This window comes from Manacus candei, unplaced genomic scaffold (assembly GCF_025592945.1).
Source record: "Manacus candei isolate 608988 ecotype Guabito, Panama unplaced genomic scaffold, ASM2559294v1 h1tg000017l, whole genome shotgun sequence".
In the NCBI taxonomy this organism is placed as follows: Eukaryota; Metazoa; Chordata; class Aves; order Passeriformes; family Pipridae; genus Manacus; species Manacus candei.
This window is the reverse complement of record NW_026138065.1, coordinates 14,240,817-14,263,907: the sequence shown is the minus strand read 5'-3', so window position 1 is coordinate 14,263,907 and position 23,091 is coordinate 14,240,817. Positions and strand designations below refer to the sequence as shown.

At 45.2% G+C, this 23,091-nt stretch overlaps 1 protein-coding gene across 3 annotated transcripts in view; it reads left to right on the top strand.

The window, feature by feature from the left end:
• Positions 1 to 703: 703 nt before the first annotated feature.
• The window catches only part of LOC127469050 (uncharacterized), a 58,594-nt gene continuing 36,206 nt past the window's right edge, over positions 704 to 23,091 (top strand). The window contains exons 1-3 of one of the 3 annotated variants that reach the window (XM_051782910.1): positions 704 to 1,334; positions 19,252 to 19,327; positions 20,570 to 21,060. In XM_051782910.1, the coding sequence (XP_051638870.1) occupies positions 1,158 to 1,334; positions 19,252 to 19,327; positions 20,570 to 21,060 (744 nt within the window). In that variant the 5' untranslated portion in view covers positions 704 to 1,157. Of the gene's footprint in view, positions 1,335 to 13,857; positions 14,013 to 19,251; positions 19,328 to 20,569; positions 21,061 to 23,091 lie in introns of those variants that run through there. The other 2 variants (XM_051782909.1, XM_051782911.1) reach the window with 2 other exon arrangements.

Below are 23,091 nucleotides of genomic sequence, written 5' to 3'. Positions count from 1 at the left end.
AGCAGAGACCTCCACAACGCTTCCGAATCGGTTCCAGGAGGAAGGTTGGGATAAAAGGCTCTGCTGGCCCCAAAGGACTGGCAATGGGCAAAAGGCACCTTTCACCTAGACGTGGGGAATTTATCACTGGCATGGAGTTGGCAGTGGGTGAAAGCCCTGTTTTGTTACTGCTGGCAAACGTGTCGGCAGCTTCCTGTGGGTTCGAGGCGGCTGGGAGCCTATCAGTCAGTCCCCGATAACTCTCCTGCCTGCTTTGCCAGGGAGGTGCTGGAGGACTGGGATGGAAATGGACCACCTCGGTTGTGTCCGAGCTGGTGCAGCAGGAGCTGGTGCTGTCCTGGCCCCGAGCTTGCCTCGGCTGTGAGGAAAGGCAGTGGCGTGCTTCCCTGCTGCTGCAGGCCGCTTGCAAGCTCCTGGGGTGGCTCGGGGACTCGAGACGGGACACACGAGCCCTTTCTATGGATCTGAACGCTCTGAATCGCAGGACAGGACAGACAGGTCACGGCATCCCGTTACCCTCCTGGCGCGGGCGGCCTACGAGCCAGGATGCGGTAGCGCACAGGCAGCTACGAGTCTGCTACAGCCAGGGCAAAGCCCGCCCAGGTCGGGGACCCAGGGAACGCCGCCCGGGAAGGGCCGGTGACCCTTTAAGCGGAGTCCCCGCCCCGTCCCGCCCCGTCCCGCCCCGTCGGGCCAATGTGCGCCGCGGCGGCCGCGCCGTTTGTTACAAGTTTCCCGTCGCGGCGGTCGGGAGGGACCCCGGGGTGGCGGCGCCCGGCGGCGGCAGCTGGGCGGATGGGATGCGGTGCCCGCCCGGGACTGGCCGGGTGGGAGCGCTGCCATGAGCGGAGCCCGGCGCCTCGCCCGGGGGGCTCTGCCGTCCCGCAGTGAGCGCTCTGCGCCCCGCGTCTCTTGTCCCCTGCCGCACGCTGCCAGCTGGTACCTCCCTCCTCTCTGAAGCGTAGCTGGAGAGGGGGTGGAAGGCAGAGGAAGTTTGGTGTTGAATTTTTTTCTTTAGGCTTTGGAGAGGGATTCCCTGTGCCTCCCACCACGCAGGGCTGTAGGACAGCGTGCGGTGCCGGAGAGGGAAGGGGCACAGCTGGGAGCGGCTGTCCGGAGCCGGCCCCCCCGCCCGCCGCCTGTACCTGGGGTGCTGGATGCGAGCTCTGCGGAACTCCTCCGAGCGTAGCAGCGGCTCGGCAGATGTAGATGCGTGCGTGTGTGTGTGTGTGCTTAACCCTTTCTTGGCTCCTCGCATTTGTACCATGCTGAAGATCCTCACCAAAAAGCTCAGGAACCAGAGTTTGAACGAAATTCAACCTTTCCAGCTAAAGGTAAGAACAGCCGGTTTTGTCTCGGTTGTTTTTTGAGCCCTTCAGGTAACTGCTAACGGGGCCTTTGAGAAGCTGGAAACTTGTGCCGTTTATTATGCTGGGCCAGTTTCCTCTCAGCCAGTGTGGTCAGGAGGAACTGGCCTAAGCCGTATTCCTCTTAGTTAAAGTCGTGTTCCTTTGCACTCAGAATTAGCCTGCACAACTCAGATAATACACAAAGGTGTATAAAGACAGATGTATCTCTCTGTTCTTTAGAATTTTTTATTTTTGACGGGATTCATGTTTAACTACATAGGCATTTGCCTGGTTACCTTTGTATGTGTACAATCTCTAGTCTCCCAGCCTTTGCCAGGCTAGAACCCCACTGTACTAGGTACTGTACAAACATGATTTACCTAAAATGCCTTTCAGCTAGTTATTTGCATTTCCCTCCCTTCTGGTCCTTAAGGCCGGAATCTGAGCTGAAATTTTTTCAGACTGGCTCATTGCATTGACCTGTGTCTTTCCAGATTATTCTTAAGTCCTTTTTTTAGTGTTCAAAATAAAACTGAGGATCACAGATTCAGGATAAGGACTCTGTAAGCCCTTCCTGCCAAATACAAGCAGGATTTTTTGAGCCATATACAATGGGATAAAAATGGAGCCATGATGAGTGAGTTAGGAAAAAAATACCAGATCCTGATTTGTCAAAATTATGAACCAAGGGATACCTCCTGAAATCAGCAGAGTTACTCTGGATTGGCACCAGTAGTGCGGGAAGTGTAGCACCTGGCCCCAAATTAAAGAAAGGATCTGGGAAAAGTAGCAGCCCTCGTTGCCTGAGCTGGGGGCTGGGGATCTGTATACCAGACTCTGGTGAAGTCTTTTGTATGTGTTACACAGAGGCAGACTGCCGTGTGGCTGCACTTCTGCGCAGTCACTCTGGACAGGCTGATGGCAACTTGGTTAGAAACAGTGCTGATGTTTCATCAAAGTTTGCTGTACTTCTTCCTCTGGGGATTGCACATTCTGTGGTTCTTGGGGGAGGCAGAGTTAGATTTTATTTTTGGAAGTAAAATAAGGGCAATGCTTTAGGTTGTAGTGGATTGATTCAGTGCAGAGGCAATGGGGATTTTTTTGAATGCTGTTTCTGGGCCTTGTGACTGTGCCTCCTTTAGCTTTATTGTTTGTCTCTTGGAGCCTCAGATTGTGAAACTGTGAAAATCTTTGGAAGGAGCTCTCAGAGGTAGATACAGCCTTCAGGATGCTTGGGAGCATGCAAGAAAATGTGCAGGAGTGGGTATCTGCAGCCATTTTGTTCATATTAGTGCCAAGGTTTTGTGCTTCAGACAGGTGGTCTGCATTTTAACAGGTTTAGTGAAGAAAGTTAAGCTTGCACTGTTCCTTGCAAGGCTAACTCATAGCCCATCAGAGGTGTCTTTGCAGCCTGCAGTGGGGAGTGGTACAATGACTGGTACACATGTGCATGGGCAGAAAGCCAGCCTTGCAAACTCTGGGTTTAAATATGTTTTGTAGGCCTTTGGGGACCATGTGCAGCTGCCTAGTCTTGGTTGAGCCTTGTACCAGCATACTAATTGCTTAATGGACTGTGCAGTGCTCTGTCTTAGGTGTTTGACCAGAGCTCCTTGCAGGTATGGACCCAGGATAGGTGTCGCAGGTGGTGACTAGTGTGGAAGCTCCCTGAGGCTGCACTGTGCATGGACCCTGTGTCAAGGACAAGTGTCCTGTGCACTCTTGCTCTAATGCCATCAGGTGATGTGGGGCTGCCAGGCACAGACCAGACTTCTGCCTTGTCAACCCTGGTCTGTGTCTGTGCAGGTCTGTATGTATGCTGGCTTGTGTGGTACATGCATTATTTAAAAGGTCCAGTGTGCTATCACTGAAACCTAGTGAAAATTTAGTTAGGTGTGAGCACAGAATCAGATCTCTCGTCCTGTAAGTAGAGAACGAGCATCAAGTTTGGGTACAGTAAGAATTGATCTGTATCCACCACCCAAATCTAGAGCTTTCTGAGCTTTAAAACCATTGTGCTTAGCTGCTCTCCTCCTTCATTACCCGCTTGCTTTTGCACTTTATGACCTTTGTGGGAAGTTCCCAAATTCAAGGGAAAGCAAGCTGCTGTTGTGCTCCTAGCTTACAACTGTACTGCCATTAGGCAAAGTCTCAGAAGACTGTCCTTGGGTGAATTGTCAAATAATTTTTACAAGTTTGGAAGGTTTGACCATCCTTGGATTGGCATCCAAGCTTTGGGGATCTTTTCAGGATGACATTTCTGCCCATTTTTGTACCTTGTGTCCCAAATTGGTTTACTGTGGCTGTGATAAGCCTCAGTCTTTCCCCACTTGGAGAAGCTGAGAGGATGCCATTGCATCCTGTAAGTGAAACCAGGAAATACGCAAGCTTTAGGTGTTGATGTAATGGACTTCTCTTTTTCCCTACTAAAGTTGGTCTTTAGGCAGTTAACTATGGCTGCTCAGAGGACTTTGACTCAGGAGATGTGCTGGTGTTGCTCAGGAAGTTAGCGTCCCTTTGTTACCCTTTCACCAGAAGTCACCATGGTGGGAAGCGAGGGATTGACAGACTGATGTTTCACCTGCTGTTAGGGTAGCATGCTCAGCCAGCAGTTTCTGATAAGGGTGGCTGGGCTGTCAAGTGTGATAGTTAGGGCTCAAATTTGAGCCCCCAGCCTTGGAAGACTGCTAACCTTGCTGTCTTTACAGAGTTCCAGAATGGGTAAGGTTGGAAGGGACCACAGTGGGTCATCTGGTCCAACCTCCCTGCTCAAGCGGCGTTATCCTAGAGTACATTGCACAGTATTGGATCCAGATGGTTCTTGAATATCTCCTGTGAGGGAGACTCTACAACCTCTCTGGAAAGCCTGTTTGAATGTGTGCTCACCTGCATAGTAAAGTTTTTCCTAATGTTCAGGTGAAACTTCCTGTGCATCCATTTCTGCCTATTGCCTCTTGTCCTATTTCTTGGGACCACCAAGAAGAGCCCGGCTCCATGCTCTTGACACCCCCCCTTTAGGTTTTTATACACATTGATGAGGTTCCCCCTTAGCCGTCTCTTCTCGAGACTGAGGGAGCTGGGCCTGTTCAGCCTTTCCTCATAAGAGAGATGCTCCAGTCCCTTAATCATCTTTGTTGCTCTCCACTGGACCTGCTCCATGTCCCTCTTGTACTGAGGAGCCCAGAACTGTACACTCCAGCACTGGAACACTCCAAATATGGCCTCACTAGGGCTCAGTAGAGGGGCAGGATCACCTTCCTTGACCTGCTGGCTATGGTCTTCCTGATGCACCCCAGGATCTCATTGGCTTTCTTGGCTCCAGGGCACACTGCTGGCTCACGGATACCTTGTTGTCCACCAGGACCCCTGGCCCTCTTCTGCAGAGCTGCTTTCCAGCAGGTCACCTCCCAGCCTGTACTGGTGCAGGGGGTTATTTTCTCCCAGTTGCAGGACCCTGCATTTGCCCTTGTTGAATTTCAGATAGCTCTTCTCTGTCCATCTCTCCAACCTGTCAAGGTCCTTCTGAAGGGCTGTGCAGCCCTCTGGGGTATCGGCCACTGCTCCCAGCTTTGTGTCATCATTGAACTTGCTGAGGACACCTCTGCCTCTTCATCCAAGTCATTGATGAATGAGTTAAACTGGACCCAGTATTGAACCTTGGGGGGCACTACTAGTGACAAGCCTCCAACTAGACCCTGTGCCACTGATTACAATCCTCAGCCAGTTCTCAATCCAACTCACTGTCCACTCATCCAGTCCACACTTCTTATGAGGATACTGTGAGAAACAGTGTTGAAAGCCTTGCTGAAGTCAGTGTAGACAATAGCCACTGCTCTCCCCTCATCCATCGAGGTACTTGTTTCATTGTAGAAGGTAACCAGGTTTGTCAGACGTGATTTACTTTTAGTGAACTAATGTTGACTACTTCCGATCACTACCTTATCATTCATGTGGATAGACATGGCCTCCAGAATGATCTGTTCCATCACCTTTCCAGGAATTGAGGTGAGGCTGACTGGCCAGTAGTTCCCAGAGTCCTATTCTTGCCTTTTTTGAAGACTGGGGTAATATTTTCTTTCTTCTAGTCCTTAGGCACCTCTCCTGATCTCCATGACCTTTCAAAGATGATCGTGAGAGGCCTAGTTGTGGTGTCTGCCAACTTTCTCAACACTTTTGAATGCGTCCCATCAGAGCCCATGGACTTGCAGATGTCAAGTTTTCCTAGGTATCTTCCCACTGGACGCTTCTGTCCCTGTAGCAGGGGCAGTGTGTCCACTCCTGAGCTGTTGTACTTCATAGTCCAGTCTGTTGACTTAACAGCTTCAGCTCTTCAATCTTCAGCTTCTGTGACCAAATCCAAGAAAGGAGATGGTGAATTGCCTGGTGCCTCAATGGTCTGGTGTTATTTGCTAGAGATTAGGCCAGATTCAGAACTCTCCAGTTTTTGACTGACTGTTAGATATTGAGAGCCAAAAGCAGGTCTGACTTTACAGGTTAGGGATCATCTTTTATAAAAGCTAGCAACTAGGTCTGTTCCAGAGCAGACTTCATGGGACAGGAGAGAAGAGTAAGAACAGGGAATTGTCCCACATTGTAGTGAAATGCTTCAAACAAGAAAAGTGAGAGGGGCAGGTGACTCAAGGCCTGAGTTTTTATGTTGGTTGTCCAGTATCACAGCCTAGTACATTTTTTTTTTATTATTTTTTTGCATAGTTTTGGACTGGTAGCCCCGAGAAGCCCTTTCTGAACTACAAGTCAGATTGATCAAGGAGCTTTTAAAATGCATATCCTGGGCTTGCATTTGGGTTTATGTCGTGGAGTACTGATACTGAGCCTTTAGAAGAAGTATTCTTTAACCAACTCTGTGAGCCTTCTGCAAATCAAATGCCTTGTTCATCCCCACAACTTAGGGTAGGGGTTTCTCACACAAATGTTTCTTCCAAATTTCTCTTTAACTCTTGTGGCCTTGCATATTTATGTAGTGGCTAAAGTGTGGGTGTCTGTTTTCTGAGTTTTGCTTGCAAGCAAGCTCCTTGGGGCAGGGAGCATCTGGCTGGAACAAGTCTGTGCATTGCCAGTCAAACTAAGCCCTTAATTAGTGGCCCTAGGTGTTATCAGAATGAAACAGTTGGATTGTGGTGTGTTAAAAAATTAACTGGCTGGAACATGCTGCTGAAGAAAACTGAGCACTTTAAAGGTGGCAATTTCATTCCAACTTTGCTGTTGACATGAACAACTTTGGAGGTGATATAATTGATTTTCTAATCCACAAAAGTTGTTAAATTACTTGGTGTATTTATTTTCATCCTGGTCAGAGATAATTCAGGCATGTTTGTCGCTTCCTTAATGTTGATGAAGTCATATGTGTTCTGATGAGTGTTCTGATGTCAGAGAACTACATTTCTCTGCTAGGTAATTTTAGCCTTACACTTAGCCAAGAGAATTGTGGACTAGGCACTAACAAAGCTCTGCTCATATACCCTTGCAGTTTGTGTGTGCATGCACAGTGCTGGGGACCCGCAAGTCACATCAGTTATTTTCTCCTGGCATCTGTATCCGGAATCAGCTATGAGACTGCGGTCTGTCTGAGCAACTGAGGGGGCAACTGGGAATCGTCCTGATCCTTCCTATAGGAAGGGGGTTGCTTCAGTTGGCTCTGCAAAGTGAACCTCGAGCTTTCAGGGAGTGACTCCTGAGTCACTGTCCCAGTAGTAGCTAGTTATTCTGCAGAGCCAGGAGTGTTATTTTTTAACTCCTTAGACCAAAAAAGAGTGGAGTAGCATTGTTACTGATGCACAGTGGGTGTGCTTTCAAAGATCTGTATAGGGGCTCATGCCTAGTATGAATGAGGACATACTAATTTCTGTCTTTCTTTGCGCTGACTGCTTGTCATGTGTCACAAGTCTTCAGGCTGGCTGAAGACAGCTTAGCACAGTGAAAACATAGCTTTGTCTATTTGCTGTGATGTATGCAGGTTTTTTCTCCTTCGTGGGTTTTTCAGCAGATCCCACTAAACAGGTTCATTCCTTTAGGGCTGGAGGACTCTGTTTTACATTGAAACTTTGCCTTTTCTTCTTATTAACAGCTGGTATCATTAGATGTTTCTGGTTTGTCTTAATCTCACTCAGGAAAGGCACAAGCACCTGCATGAATGTGTGCGAGTACAGTTGTGACTATTGGAGTGTCTATGAATATGCCTAAAGTTAGGCTTGTGATAATTTGGACTAAAAATATGTTAATGGGTCAGAAATGCTGTGATAGATACTTAGCCAAGGCAAAGAATAGAACAGGCAAACTCAGCTACTTTAAGCCTCAAGTTTTTGAAACTTCCGCCTGAGGCATTGTAAAATAATAGGTTTGCAATTCTTTCTACTTGGCTTCGAAGATCTGAATCTTCAAGGGTTGTCATCTTTCCCATGTAGACATCCAGAACTGATAATCTCCTGTAATGACTTAATTCCAGAGAGTGGTATTCAGACAAATTGCAGATATTGCAAATACAGCATGATGGGGCACTCACTGACATTGGGGAAGTTCATTGAGACATCCTCTTAGATTGCCTTTATGACTGATAAGAAAATATGGACTAGATTAAAAAAAAAGCCCACCTACCAGTGTCATAAAGAACTTGTATTTCCCAATTCTTGATTTTTATTTGAATGAAAAATTGAATTCTGAAAATGCTGTCCTATACTGTACTTTTTGACTTTGGTATTTCAGTAAAAACAGATTAATCTATTTTGCTCTGATGGATAATGCAGTTCTTAATTTCCTGCTGTCATGCACTGGCCTACAAATCCTGAATTTGTTGTACTGTTTGGGATGCTAAATGTTTTCCTTAGCAGGAAAATAGCTCATATTTGAGGTGAAAGTAGAAAGCAGAAACAGGTAATGATTTATTTTAATTATGGCTTTTGCAAAAAAGTGGGTTCACCTCTTTTTAAATTGAAAACCAAGGTTTGCACATGCTTAGGACACCTCTGTGGAGTGGTGGATGGCACCACTCTGCTGTAATGTGCCAGTTTGACCAGCTTCCTTGGCTGTTCCTGGAGCATGCCTGGGGTCACAGAAGTGTTGTTGGGATGTCTCAGTACGAGAACCAAGGACTGTATTCCCTTTTCAGTGGGAAATACACTCCCACCCACATTGTAGGCAGCGCCAACCCCTCCTACCCACATGCCTTTATCTGTAACCCCTGTTCTCCTGTTCAGTGGGATTCAGGTTGCCGGGTGACCCAACTCATCCTAGCAACCAGCATCACAGGTATGTGTGCACTCGGGGCTGTTTTCTGCTGCAGTAACTGCTGTACGTGGCTGTGGGCAGAGCCTGTTTGTCCTCTTGCCACCATTGACCAGCAGTCAGCCAGCTAAGCTGTTTTTGAATAGGCACCAGCACCACCCACAACTACTCAGCATGAACACCCAGGCAAGGATTTAGAAGAAAGCCAATTAGTTGTGACCTTTATCTGCACTGAAAGCTTTCCCTGTGCAGCACGAACTCTGCTGTGACCCAGGCCTAAAAGTCAATGTAAAGGACATATGGCCTGATGTGACCTATGCAGAGCTGTCTCCATGCCAGTCTGGGCACAGCCCAAGCTGTGAGGATACAACTGTGAGGATACAGCTCCACGCTGGTGGAGCACAGTTCAAAGAACGTTTCTTCTGAACTAGTGTGGTCACTCCTTGAGGGTGGACAGCTCAGGGTACCTCTAGGCTCTTCTCTCCTCTTGCTATCTTGTTCTTGCTTTTTATGCCCATTATAACCTCCTCTGTGGTATGGGTTGGTCTGTTTGGATGTTGACCTGGCCTCCATATGTACCTCACTCTATATCATATTGAACTGTTGTTGAAGGACAGGCATTTTGAAGATGGGGCATCTTGGGAGCTGGTTGTGGCAGAGGGAACAGATCTTACAAGGTGAGCAGTCCTTTTCTTTCCCCCCTGCCCCCTCTGTAATCGCTTCAGCGCACTAAATGCTTAGCTAGGTGAACTTCTGCTGTTCTCCCATTGAGACAGCCCTAGCAGAATGGGAGTACCATGACAGAGTACCCTTGTGAGGGTACATCATATGAAGAGCTCTCATGGCTGCCTCTCTAGTCCAGCCTTAATGGCTTCATGGAGGGTGAAACACTGTGAATGCTTATAGAAACTTCCTGTTGGACTTGGATGTGAGAAAGTATCTTGAATGGAAGATTTGCACTGAAGCTGCCACACAGCTGTATATGCAGTTATCCAGATCCTAATTCTTTCTGGTTGTTGTTTCTAGTGTTGGCATGGCAGAATGTCATCTAGGGGTGGCAGGAGCTAAGAGCCCAAAGAAGGTTCTGTGAGTGAATACCAACTTTGCAAGCAGCTGTTATGGACCAGTCTTTGTTTCTAGCCCTCTCTTCCCCCAGCACTCTTAGCCAGGCAGCTCAGCATCCAGGCTCAGTCCTGCTGCAGAGGCACTTCAGCTTGCCAAGGCTTGAGTTGTCGTGCTGGGAACAAATCGATGCCTGTGCCCCATGGGCATGTGCCTTTTAGATGAGTTTTGTCAGGGACGAGTTGTGGTGAAACCTGGGGAGATGTCTCCTAGGCATGATAGACACTTGAGGCTATGGGTTGCCTTCTCTAATGTCATGACTGGGTTAGTTGGTCATTGTATCCAGCAAACACATCTGAGAAATGCCCTTTGCAGCTTGCCTGGAGTTGCCTCCCAACCCTTGTTCCGGCATCAGCCCATATGAGAAAACCTAAGAGCTCAGGGCTTGAAACATCTCCTGAGGGATTAAAAAAGGAAATCAGTGCCTGAGGAGAGCTTAGGTGTCCTGAGGAGGTTTTTATCAGTCATGTTTCCCATTTCATGTATGAGTTCACCTGAGGTTTTTTGCCTGACTGCAAGACAGATGTATAAAAGGATGAGAGATGCCTGGATTAAGAATTCACAAATACCTCAATATTCATAAATATTCACAATGAGAATAGGTGAACCTTGGTTTCTGATATTTCTAGGGACCAAAGTATTGATTGACTTTGGGCAGCTGATTAATTGATTTGTCTGGGATACAAACCTGGTTTTGAGCCACAGATTTCAAGGAGATGACACAATTCAAGTTTCTGCTAGCATAAAGATCCTGTCCCCTCACATTTACTTTGTTCAGAAATCTGTCTCATTTTACTCCTTCCTCATGGGTCACATTGTTTCCATGATGTATGCTGTTTTTTATTTAACTGATGATGTCCTTACTTCTTGGCATGAGAGCCCACAATCTGCCAAGCTCTATATGGGCATAAGATGAGAATAAAATTTCCTTTGGTTGAACAGGGAATTTCCCATCTTGAGGAAAGGTGCCAGGCATGCAGCTATGTTCTCCAGTTTGCTGAGAGTGTGTCTGGATGTAAGCTGGAAAAATATAAAATAATCCTTCCATATCCTGTCACCCAGTTATTATACACAAAGCCAAGAGGTTGTTCCAGACAGTTGTCTGCAGCCAGATTGTTTTTGTATGTGTGTTTCTTTCTTCCTTTATAATTTTTTCTTTATTCCTAAGAGTTGGTTATTCCAAAGAAATAAAAGTTCTTCAGCCAATGGCTAATTAATGGGAGAGAACAGTGGTATTTGGTGTGCAGCATATGAAGGGAAATAATTTAGAGACTTGAAAAATCAGCAGCTTCCCTGTATATGGTTTTGTTCTCAGAAAACCCTTTTTTCTGACTTGGACAGAACAAATCATTCTTGGGAAACCTCTCAGTGGTATTTTGCAGAGGGCAACAGTGCAGTGCAGCTTTTCCCATCTCACTGCTGAAATGGTATGTGGGAGTGCAGCTTTATTATGTGGTGCTTGGACACTGCCTCAGTAGCATTCTGTGTTGAGAGAGGTGAGTTGGATCTGGATGAACACTGGATCTGGAAGAACACCAAGTTTGTCCTGTGCATCCCCTTATGTTGTGACATTGCAAGTAAGTGCATGTGCTCTGTATCCCACTTCCATGAATGGGGCTTAGGAGCACCCATCCTGTGTTAGACGTACAGTTTGCCCCAGTATCCTGCAGGCACTGGAGGTAGGCACCTACAGGAGACCAAGAACATCACATATTTTAATCTTGAGTTCTTCTTGAGACAGAACTACTGTCTGTGCATTAGTAGCCCGGTAGACTTCTTTTACCTAAACCTATTCATTTTACCCCACCAAATCTTTGTAGGGTCTTCGCATCCAGAACATCCTGTGGCAGAATGCTTTACATCTTAACTACACATTGCTGAAGGATCACGTGTTGTTTGTTTAGGACCTGCCTCACTAATTTAATTTTGTACTTTCTATGTCATATATTGCTAGAGAGTAAACATATGTATTGGAGAAGAGAGTAAATGTTCAAATTCTGTCTTTGTACCACTAATCTCTAGCCCATCCCTCCACTTTCAGATGATATGACAACCCCTTTGTCAGGTTTTCCCAACTAGGAACCGCTTGGAATCACACAATGCTTACCAGGAAAGGATCTGGTGCAGCGAGAGCCATTGCAAGTTTTTGCATGCCCCTAACCCTTACTTTAAAGTTGCCTGACCAGCTGGATCAAAGATCTGATCTGAAAGGATTATCCTATATTACTGGCTTGCTCCCCGATAAAACAGAAGTTTGGTGTAAATCCAAATGCTGCTTGCACTCAAAGGGGTTAATGTGGGATTTTGAGGAGAAGCCTGAAATGTTTCATGTGCTCCAAATGCATTTTCCAACCTGACTGTAAGGCATTGTTTCTTGTGTTTGCAAATCTGGCTAATGTAGTTCTTTATGGCTGAGCAGAGGTGAGTGTCGAGTGAGGTCTCCCAACACAAGCAGCTTCTCCTAAGCTAAGGAAGTATCTCAGGGCAAAGGCAGCTGCCCTCTCTGGGCCTTTTGAATAGGGAATGGAAAAACTGTTACCAGATGTGTTGTTTATGCCAGCTGCTGTCAGCCATACTTCCCTGGTTGAGGGGACTTGTGGAATGCTGAGGAGTTGTAAACTGTCAGAGAAGCTGGCCTGTGCAAAGAGACCTTTTCTCATCACAGCAGTGTAATAACTGAGCTATGCCAGTGGGGCTGGGGTATGAGTCGGGAGGGGTGTGTTTAAATCCCTGTGGCAAGGCAGCAATGGTTGGCATTGGTGTCAGCAGCCATCTCCCATCCTCCCTTCTCTCAGTAAATGCATTACAGATAAGATTAACTATTATAGGTGCCACTCCAATTCTAGGTGTCCCTTCACTGTCTTCCTCTTATGCCTGAAAGGGTTGTCAGCCTGTGATAAATAGTCCTGCTTTTAATCTGAGTGTTTGGAGCTGAGTTTCGGCAGCAATTGGGCTGTAAATTACAGATGGATCTAAGTCACTGTATTTTAATGCAGGGTGGATGAGGCCCTGTAATGAAGGTCTTTAATTCTTCAGGCTCCTTTTGTCTTTCTGGACTGCTGTGCTTTGTGGTGTCAACACTGCTCCTGCTGAGTTCAAGCCAGGGGGATGCCAGGGCTCCAAGCTGTGAACTGTCAGGGGAGTTGACCTCCTCTGCAAAGAGATCTCTTTGCACCCCAACTGTTTTGTGCGTTGCTACTTCTTTCTGATGGGTGCTCCCCAACACTTTACCACCTTTTTCTCTGTTAATTCTCTTCTAAAATATGCTATATCCCCACATAGGATGAGAAGGTCTTACAGGTGAATGCTAGTCTTCATGAGAATCCTTGAAACTTGGATATAAATTAGCCAACTCTTGCAGCTGACTGCCAGCTGAGGCCAGGCTGTGCTGGGTATTTGTACTGAGTAGAAGCTGAGTGGTGGGAGGAAGGTAGGAGACTTGTGGTAGACCTACTGCAAAGTGGCATATCTGTGAGCTTTACTTGCAGGTAGAGGTGGAGTTGGAGGAGTGGATGGTTTCTGTCACTACAGTAAGAGCTATAAACCAACCTCTTAAGCTAACAACATAGGCATAGTTTGAGAATTCTGTAAAAATTCTTGCTGCCAGAGAGAATGATACATATCACAGCATGGAGCTGCACCCTTCCCCAGGCTTCTGTACTGCAGAAGCGCTGTTCTTTTGTGACATAGTGGTCTGGGAAGTCAAGGAGGAAACTGAAGGGTTAAAGACTCTACTGTGGTAACACCTTTGTTACCAGCCCCCATCCACCTTTTGAGTGCAGGCTGTAGTGACTTTGGTCTATCTGTAATTTTAACACATGATATTTATAACCTGTGAAATCATGGCCCGGAACATGACTGCAGCTATGTTTGATCAGAGAGATTCTTGTTCTCATAATGTCTTTGAAGATAAATAAACTGAATGGGGTTCTCTCACGTCTGTAGTATTTTGAGTGCTCAGGATGAGAGTCTGGGTGTGTTCTGCTTGGAAGGCCTTTTAAAGACTGATTTTTTTATTTGAGAGCATTCCTTTTATGTCTTCGGTTGTCATCCAAGTATGATGGCTGATGGGAGGAGTGTGTGGGTGCCTATACCATTGGTAGAACTGAGTCTGTTCTAGTCTCTTTGCAAGTATTTCTCTCCATCTTGAGTGGAATTTAAAAGAGTGACCTTTGTTTTACTCTTGTAACAGTATCTGCCTGGAGTGTTTGAAAACAGACCCAGGATGGATAGGAGTCTGAATTGTAGGCATCAGGTGCATTCACTTTCCTGTGTTTGGGGAACATTGGATGTCTGCTGTTTATGGTGAGTCCATGTGCTCATGCACCATAGGCTCACTGATGCTGTATACTATACTTTTCTGGATTGATGGTGAAGCATCTTGCTGTGTGTTTTTTTTTTTTTTTGTTTTTTTTTTTTTTTTTTTTGTTTTGTTTTGTTTTTTTTTGTTTTTTTTTTGTTTTGTTTTGTTTTGTTTTGTTTTTGTTGTTTGTTTGTTTGTTTTTATTTTGCAAAACTCCCTGGTGTTTTTATCTTTAGTCTTCCCTTGCAAAATTATATCAGCTTAGCCCTGGGAAAAGCCAGTGAAGATTTAGAAAAAGAGGTTTAATGCACACTCTGACTACTGCAAAGAGAGCTGATGTGGAGCAGATGAGAGAGTGCAGAGAGTCAGCTGTGTTCTGTGGGTTTAGCCTGAACCATATTTTGACCAGACTTTGTACCCCTTCCCAGAACTTAAGTCAGCCCCACTGTACTTGCCCCTGCATAGAGTCCTCCAATTTACTCCACTTGAAGATGAGGATCCCCAAGACTAGGGCAGTGCCCTATCTTTGTTGTAGTTCTAGTCAGGTTTGGCCAGAGGTGTCAATTCTTTTCAGAAGCTGTAGACAGTAGATAAATGTAATCTCACCATGTAAATAGTATAGTCAAAACACACATATGTACGTGTTTGTGAAATTACAGATGGATGAGAGAGAGGACTTAAAACAGTAAGAGCACCATGCATGTGCCTCCTCACACCCATGCACCACTCATGTCCTCACTATTCTGTGTAAGCCTAGTGCTTTCCTCTCAAGATCCAGGTAACCCATCTTAAACCTGTGCTTCTGGAAATCAAGTTCAGTCATTGTTTCTCAGAGGAGAAGCTCAATTTCCATGTTCTTGAATTAATGACTCCCACCACTTGCACCCTGAGAGTTGCCAGTCACCATGTTTGCCTGTGTCTGTGTACACTAAGCGCTGAACAAAATTGCAAATTTGGTTACCTGGAGTGATTCTTTGCTTCCCTCAAATCTATGAAGTTAAGTAGACTTCAGGGCCATGAAGAAGATGATATGTCTGACTAAATGTGCAGCATTCCTACAACAATGGGGATTTTGCTGTCTTTGGCATGGGACTGGCCTAGAAAATAACGGCCTCGAGGAGTGTTGTGTCCCACTGGCCCATCCCTGCTTTCACTGACCCAGACAGCTGCTCTGTCAAGCAGGACTGTTTTCACGGGTTATGAACCCTGGGTTTGAACTGTAGCCATTTGCAAGGAAATGGGGAAAGGAGTTTGAAGGCAGACCTATTATGAAAATTAAAAAGGAAAATAATAACAATGTGGGAGGAAAAAGACTTTAGAAAAGCTTTTCCAAACCAGGACTGCTCTGGCTAGAAATTTAGCTGTTGAAGGACCCCAGCTGTAAACCCCAGAACTAGTCTGGACAGTCATATCTCACTTGTGGATGTTTGATTCTGCTACTTTTCTTGAGGAGAGAACAAGTCTGTTCTACTAGCATAAATTTTCCCTGTAATGCTGAATACCTCTCAAATAAAATTAAAAGAGCTCTTGGGAAAGGAGTTACATGTTAATTTGAAGGTCTGTTTGACTCATTCCTTCCTTCTTCATGTTGTTCCATGGCTCAAAACTGCCTTTTGGTGTCTCATCATCTCCCTTGTTTTCCAACTCTCTCTAATTCAGAGCTTCTTATAACTGGGAGGATGGCACCTCCCTCATTCAAGATCAGGCAGTGTCCCATGGCAACTGCACCAGTTGTCCTGGAAAAGTAATGCTGGGGAGATTCAGTAAGACGTTTTTGCTAAAGCCAAGTACGGGAGGTGGAGAAGAGCCAACAGAGAGCTCTGTGCTGCAGGTTGCCCATGTCTGTAGCAGCTGTGGCAGGGAGAATCTGAAGAAATGGAAATCAGTTCCCATAGCAGAGGTATCAGTAATCATTGGTGAGCTCATCATCCCTTTCTGGTTTTGTGAGAGAGACCAATTTTGTGTAAGACCAATTTCAGCAAAGTCTCTTTCCAGGCCTCTACTTAGTTGCAAAGATTCCCTGGAGTGGTCAGCCTCTACTGAATGAGCCTATATCACAAACAGCCTTATATGGGGCAGCACTGGTAGCATTTGCCTCTGCTGAGGAAACCACTCCCCTGGAGGTAAACTCCTTCCCTCTTTCCCTCCTAGAGGGAGATTGGGAATTATGCCCTCCAGACTGTGTGCATTCTTGATTCAAGCTGGAAACAAGGGGTTGCCTGTGGTCAGTTGAATCTTTGTATTATCTCCCTCCACTGCACCAAACCATACTGTTGGTGTTACAGGTTTTTAGGATAATGCAGCCTTTAGGTGAAGCCTGTGGTGAGAGTTATATTTTGTCTTAGAAGTGAGCTTCCTTCTCCTTTGTAAGCTCACAGATGATTCTTAATGTCATTACCTTTGATTGCATGATAACAGCTTACTTTCTCTTCTGTAAGCAAAGCAAAGAGGAACTGCACTTTAACAGGGTCGGGCTTTTTTATTGTTTGTTGCATTTCAGGGCTTTAGACTTTAAGGGTCATGAGACCCTTTAGGAGGTGGTCAATTCCAGCTGCAGCTAGTTACCATTACTCAGTTGACAGGCAGCAGTGTGGTGAGACAGATTTTCTCTCAAGTTTTTTCTTATATCTGTTAGTGTCTTTCATATTGAAACTCCCTGAAAGGTATAAGCTTTGCACTCAGTTTTCCTTAAATGCCATCTGTTTATTTTACACAAACTCATCTTTCCTTACTGGACATGTATGTAAAGTCAAATTCATGAGGAAGTTTGTTCACGTTTTCATCTAGCACAGAATGAGTCCTTAGCCTGACAGAAGGCATGTCAGGTGCTGGAGCTGAAGGACCCAGGTGTAAGACTGAGATCCTCATCAACAGGAGAGTGCTCTTTGATGCATTTCCTGAAGAAGGACGGAAGGGTGGATGAGCCCCTGTCCTTTGTTTTCAGGATTGTTTTGTGCCATGGCTTGTAAACATTCAAATATATGAATTGAAGGTTTTCTTTTATTCTCCTTAATTTTTCAAATGTCAGTTATTGACTCATCTAACTCCTATTTTAAGCATCTCGAGCCAGTGGCATTGTGCAGTAGCTGTTTGACCTGCATGTGCTAGATGCCATTGCCTCTTTTTTGGAAGCAGCACCATGCCATATATTGACATTTATGTACTACAGAAACAGAAGTTGATAAATTTCCCTTGCAGAGCCGCTAAACCTCACTGAAAACCTTGCTGTGTCCAAATGAAAGGTTTTTATGTGGGAATGAGCCACAGACTAAGGTCAGTACCTCTAGGGTTAGAATGGGAGCCTTAGCTTTTGTAACAGAGACAGGACCTCTGTCTGTCTCTACAGCAGCTTGCACAATGGCACCTCAGTGTCAGCTGTCCCCTCTGTGAACTGCTGTGGTACAAACAAGGTATTATACCTGCTCTGGGGACAACTAGAAGTCTCTCTGTATTTGGCAGTGTTCCTCAGTGCCAGCTGCCTTTATTAAATGATGCGTGTGTGAATATGTACAAGAAAATTGTAGTTGTGGTGGGAAAAACAACCTCCTGCATTTATTTCAAGAATATAGGCAGTGGGGATAAAACTGTGCCACTTGACCGATTCATCGTTTGACAGTTGAGAAAGTAGTTTAAAGACTAGCAAGAAAGGAAAATATAATTTTGATTTCTTGAAGAGTGTTGTAAATATAGAAGGGCAAAAGGTAGTTTTAAAAAAGGAGGAGAAGAAAAGTGTCAATATTTTTTGGGGGGGAACAAAACCTGCAAACACAGCCCTGGAGGATGATCACAAAAATAGGTGTGTTGGCTTAATAGCTGTCAAATTCAGTATCAACCAGAATTTTTCCATTATTATTGTTTGTCTGCACCTGCTGTATGTGTCGTTCATAGGCACCTAGTTACTCTTTTGGGCCTCTGGGAGGCTGAAACACTCAAGGGATGTTTCCCTAGGGTGGTGGAGTTGAAATGGGTCTTTATCAGTGTAATGGTTGCATGCTGCCTCATCTTCTTTAAAAGTCAAGCACAGCACATCAAACACACTTAAAATAAAAACACAGCATGAACCTGTTGCCACTGAATTCTGTAGCTTGTGAGACAGCTAAGAATGATGGCAATGTTTGTTGTTATTCTGAATAAAAAGGTGTAAGGAATAGTGAAGTTCATCTTGTAGTGATGATGTTATTCCAGAACTGTTTCTTATAAAGGCTTCTTTAAGTATTGCATTTTCCTTTGACTCATTTTGGTTTGGCCATTGCCAGACACAAACTAAGCTGTGTAGCTCAGAGATTAGATCTAATAACTTCCAGGTATGCTCTATGCAGCCAAACAAAAGTCACTTTGGGTACAAGGTAGGTAAGGATTTCCTCTGCTTAGGAAACTCGGTAGCAGTGCAGTCTGTCTGACTTACAAAAGCTTGTTTTCAGATCTCTCAAGCCTCTCAAGAGGCAACTACCAAGTTTGTTCAGTGTTAGAACATAGTTTGAGTGAGTAAGTGGGTATCTGTATATACAGCAAGTGGTTTGAAGTCCACTGGCTGATTGAGAGCAAATGTTCCCGAAAAGACAAAATATGTGAATTTTCAGTACTCTTGGATCATTTAAGGATGTTCAGCGGTACTGTCAGATTCTGTCCTGGAGGGGACAGCATTATGGTACTGTTTGCATTTCTGTGAAATCCTGTTATTTCTGTTACATTCTTCAGGGTTGTCTTGTAGGAAAGCAAGATGAGTCTGTTCAGTGGTGGCTGGTGTGTGAACCTTCAAGGGGGAAGTGTTGGTACATACACAGGATGGCTAAAGTTAACGTGCCACTTTCATTTGTGGGTGCCATGCAAGATGATAGTGCTGTTGACAGGATGTGTCTTTATTTCGGAAGTGGAGATTTTGGAGATTCAGTTATCCACGTGATGTGGATGTGGTAAGCCATGATGGTTACAAGCTTCGTGTCTGGGAACCAAAGGGCAGGATATGTTCGTTGTGCTTGGGAAAGAGTTGGTGGTGCATTAAGGTAGAAATAGCGGCAGGTCGTGTGTTTTGTGTTGCTGCAAATAAGAGGATACAATGGGAGTTTGAGGTTGGGAGATGAGGATGTGTATACAGGGAGGTGCTATGGCTGAGTGGGTGTGGTGAGGTGGTATGGATGCCTGCAGGATATGAGAGTGGGAGGGTGGGGGAAGTGGCTTGGGCAGCAGCAGGGCAACATTCAGTGTTCACAATGAAGCCTTTTCTTTCTCCTTGTCCCCTAGATCTCCTATCCCCCAAGTGATGAGGACAGCGATGACTCTGAGGGAGAGAACCAGGAACTTGCTCAGATCGACAGAGGTAAAGGGATGAGATAGGAGGATCCTGGGATACCACAGCTGAAGTCCATTTTGCTTTTCACTTGTGCTTTTGCAAGTGCCTCCTTCTCAGTCCCCAGTCTACCACAACCAGATGCATTAAATAAGTCACCTTGGAACCTTTGAGACCTCACAAGGAGAAGCTAGTGTTACCAGATGCTGAAGTCACATTTTTATTACCAGAAATAGACATTGTTAACCATGTGTTAAGGTCTCAGTGTTGCAGACATGGTCCACAATTGTGCCAGCAGCAGAGCTGGGACTAAAAATTTATACAGGTGCTTTTGCACCTGTATTATCTTTGTTCTTGGTTTCCTCATCCTTGCCATTTTGAGTTTTGACTTTCATGTTCCTGATTCCCCTCCACTCCTTATCTGATGAGCTCTCTCCGTTCCTCCTGTACTGTTGGTATTGGGCAGCCCTATTCTCGCAACTAGCTAAGGGTGTTTGATAGAGAAGAGACAGGGGCTCTGATATTGTTTTTGGACTAGGTATGAAGTAGCTTAGAGCTGCAGGTGAAATCTGTAGTAAACGCATCTCTTGAGCTGTACTAAGTCTCTGCCATTTTTGCATGCCCTGTGCCCACCTTCAAGTGGATTCTTATGCAAAGGCAGAAGAAGTTAAATTCCTGACTCATGTCAAATCAAATTCAAATCCCTGCTCCGTGTGCTTAACATAGAAAGAGCTCAGCAGAAGAGGTAAAGTGTGCCCAGTTTATGGCTGAAGGCAGGCTCTCTTGTGTGACAAGTCTTGTAATGGAGGACTTGTATCTCCAGAAACCAGATCTCTGTTATTTCGGCCACAAAGGTGACACTTAACAGTAATGTAACTTACTTGCCTCTTCTGCCCTGAGAACTGGTCACTAGAACTGAATGTTTTTAGCTAGAGCCAAGTGCTGAGCAACACATTTGTAAGATCATGTCTTCTCCATCTTCAGGAGATGAGGTGTGTGACAGGTCCATGTTCTTGCTCCAGAACTAGACTTCCAGGTGACAGCTTGAAAGGGGATGTATAGCTGTCTGGTCTAAACAAATGTCCGGAAACTTCCAAAGGGTAGCATTCAGCTGGGGGTGTTTCATCTGGGGAAGAAAAGGTGGGAAAATAGCTCAGAAGTTCACTTGGGAGGAGATAAAAACAACAGGTCAGGAGAAAACAGGCCAAATTTATTAGGGCATGGGACACAGATCTGCTCTGCCATTCCTGTATCTCCTCCTCCTCCCACTAGAGAGAAGACGGAATTGTACCTTGACCCCTCTGGCCACCAACCAGCTCCAGAACCAGGATAACCAATGCTGCAAGGTTCGGGCCCTCTTCCATGCCAACCTTGACCGCCACAGCTCAGAAGAGGAGCTGGAGCTCATCAACCGTGAGTTTTCCGCCGAGAAGCGGAAGTGGTCCCAGGTCAGCAGGCTTGCCTGCTGCAGCGACGGCAACAACACCTCCTCCAGTGACGAAGAAGTGAAGAACTTGTGCGCCATGTCCTTCCGGCCCGTGGCAGAGCAGGCCGATGGCCTACACGCCAGCCCAAGCCCCGTGCTGTTCAGTGCCTCCCCTCCCAAGAGACTCCAGCCCCTGGTGCGGAGCCCAGCCTCCAGACCTTTAATCTTCACAAGCGTTGGGGCGGGCCTTGAGCAAGTCATGCCTTGTAAGAGACATCGACAAGGATATGGGGATAAGGTCAGGAGGCCCAGCCTTGACTTGGAAAAAATGCAGCAGGTAAGGCAGAACTTCATGTGAGGAAAGTAGTGTTGCTTGAAAAAAGAGATGTTGTAAGCAAAGACAGAAAAGTGTTTTTGAGGCAGGGCTCAGTGAATTCACAGAGTTGCTTCTTGTGGTTGTGTCACCAGGGGCGTAGCTGGTACTTCTGCTCTCTGTCTCGGATAAACTAGGACTAAGTGTAGATACCTGTCTTGAGAGGTAAATCTGCTGCTACTTAAGTGGCTCCTGCTACAATTGGGCTGTTCTCTTGCTACCCTCATTAGGAAGGCAGGACTTGTATTGTCTGGTTCATTGCATGGCACAGGAACAAAATAATTGGAGTTTGCTTTTGAGTTACCCCTGCTGCCATGATCTGACCTATATCACTTACTCCAAAGTAAATGATTGCTTAGGGATGTATAAAAAAGACTTTTGATGAAAGTGGTTGTAGACTTGATGATGATAGCTATTTCCACACTGTTGACCTCTTTGAGCCCAGGTCTCTTTATGCCTCCTAGGAGTTTTATAGCAGTGTAAAACAGTGCTTTTTACCTTCTTAATACTATAAAAACACAAACTGTTACCAGTTTGCTCTAGATGCAGTTACTCTTGATTTTGTAGGACTTTTGTTGGGGCCTAGCATTGAGATGTGGAGTTTGCATCGTCTGTACAGAGCCTGAGAAATGGGGCATGCCTGGTACTGATGGGACAGGCTGCCCTGTGCAGTTCCCATCTGGTGCCTCTCTTTCAAAAGGCGTTGCTGTAGAGTTAGTATTTCAGCTCTCTTCATTATTTGTTTTCCTTTTTGCACTGGTGTAGTGTCAGTTTGAAAGAGTATCTGCAGACATCTGCTGGCCCTGCTAAATTTCAGTAAGTTAAAAACAATTATTTTTAGTTCTGAATTTCCTCTCATTAGGGAAGAATTTCACTGTCTCTGGTTGGTTGGATGTACTAGTTTTAACCTTGCTAACAACAACTGCTTTAAGCCTACAAGATGGACCCACTAAAAGAAAGGACTATGTATTTATTTTCTAAGATCTATAAAAGTTAGACTTCTCCATTTCCCCATTACATTGCTGCTTGTTCTCAGTCCTGCTGGCAGCATACGTCCCATGAATACATAATGCAGAGACTTGTTTTTTCAGTACAGTTTTCCTCATCCCCTCTTCACCCTTCTAGCCAAGTTTCTGATCACAGAACATTCAAAAGGCCCAGTCTTGCATTTCACATCACCCAAATCTTCTACTGATACTGACAGACTTTAATTAGTCTCACATCCTTATGAGAGGAGAAGAAAGCTGGTAAGCCTGTGCCCAGCCTTCTTTTTTTTTTTTTTCTTTTTTTTTTCCCCCCAGAGTGCCCATGAGTAAATGGGGAAATGTTCTTTTTGGCCCAGGTGATTTCTGATTTGGATCCCAGGCATAGCATCTGCCTGCTCAGCCTTAAGTTCCTTTCAGTACTGTGTTTGAGAGTGTTTTGGTGTGAAGGTTAGGGGCTAATTTAAATAAGCTTTCCAAACTGTTGTGTTTTGGGGGGGGGAAACCTTATGAGAACAATTTATTTCCTGGTCTGTCTTGCTCTCTGTACTTCTGAATTGACTGTAGCAAAAATTTTTGCAAGAGAAGTTGAAATCCGGAGTGGAGGTGGTGGTGTGTTTTTTAAATAACATTTTTACTGTAGATGTCATTAACATTTCAGGTTATGGAAATCATGTTACAAAGAGAGGATAGTCAGTTGGTGTTTTTAATTTGAAAGCAAGTGTACTGTCAGGGATGACAAGACACATACATGCAAAGTGAGATGCAGCCTGAATATTTTAAGTCTTTGGTCATTTGTATTATTTTTTATAATTTTAATTGGCTGACTTTGAGACAGTAACATCCTGAAGCTTTATGATGACTTTTTGCTCATTATCTGTACTTATTTCTCCTATGAAAATGATTCAGGACCTCCATTCCCCCCTTATAAAATGGGACCAGGGTGTTTCTTCTTTGGTCTGTTTCCATTTTCTAATAAAAGTGGTTCTTATTAACTGCCTGGACAGCACTT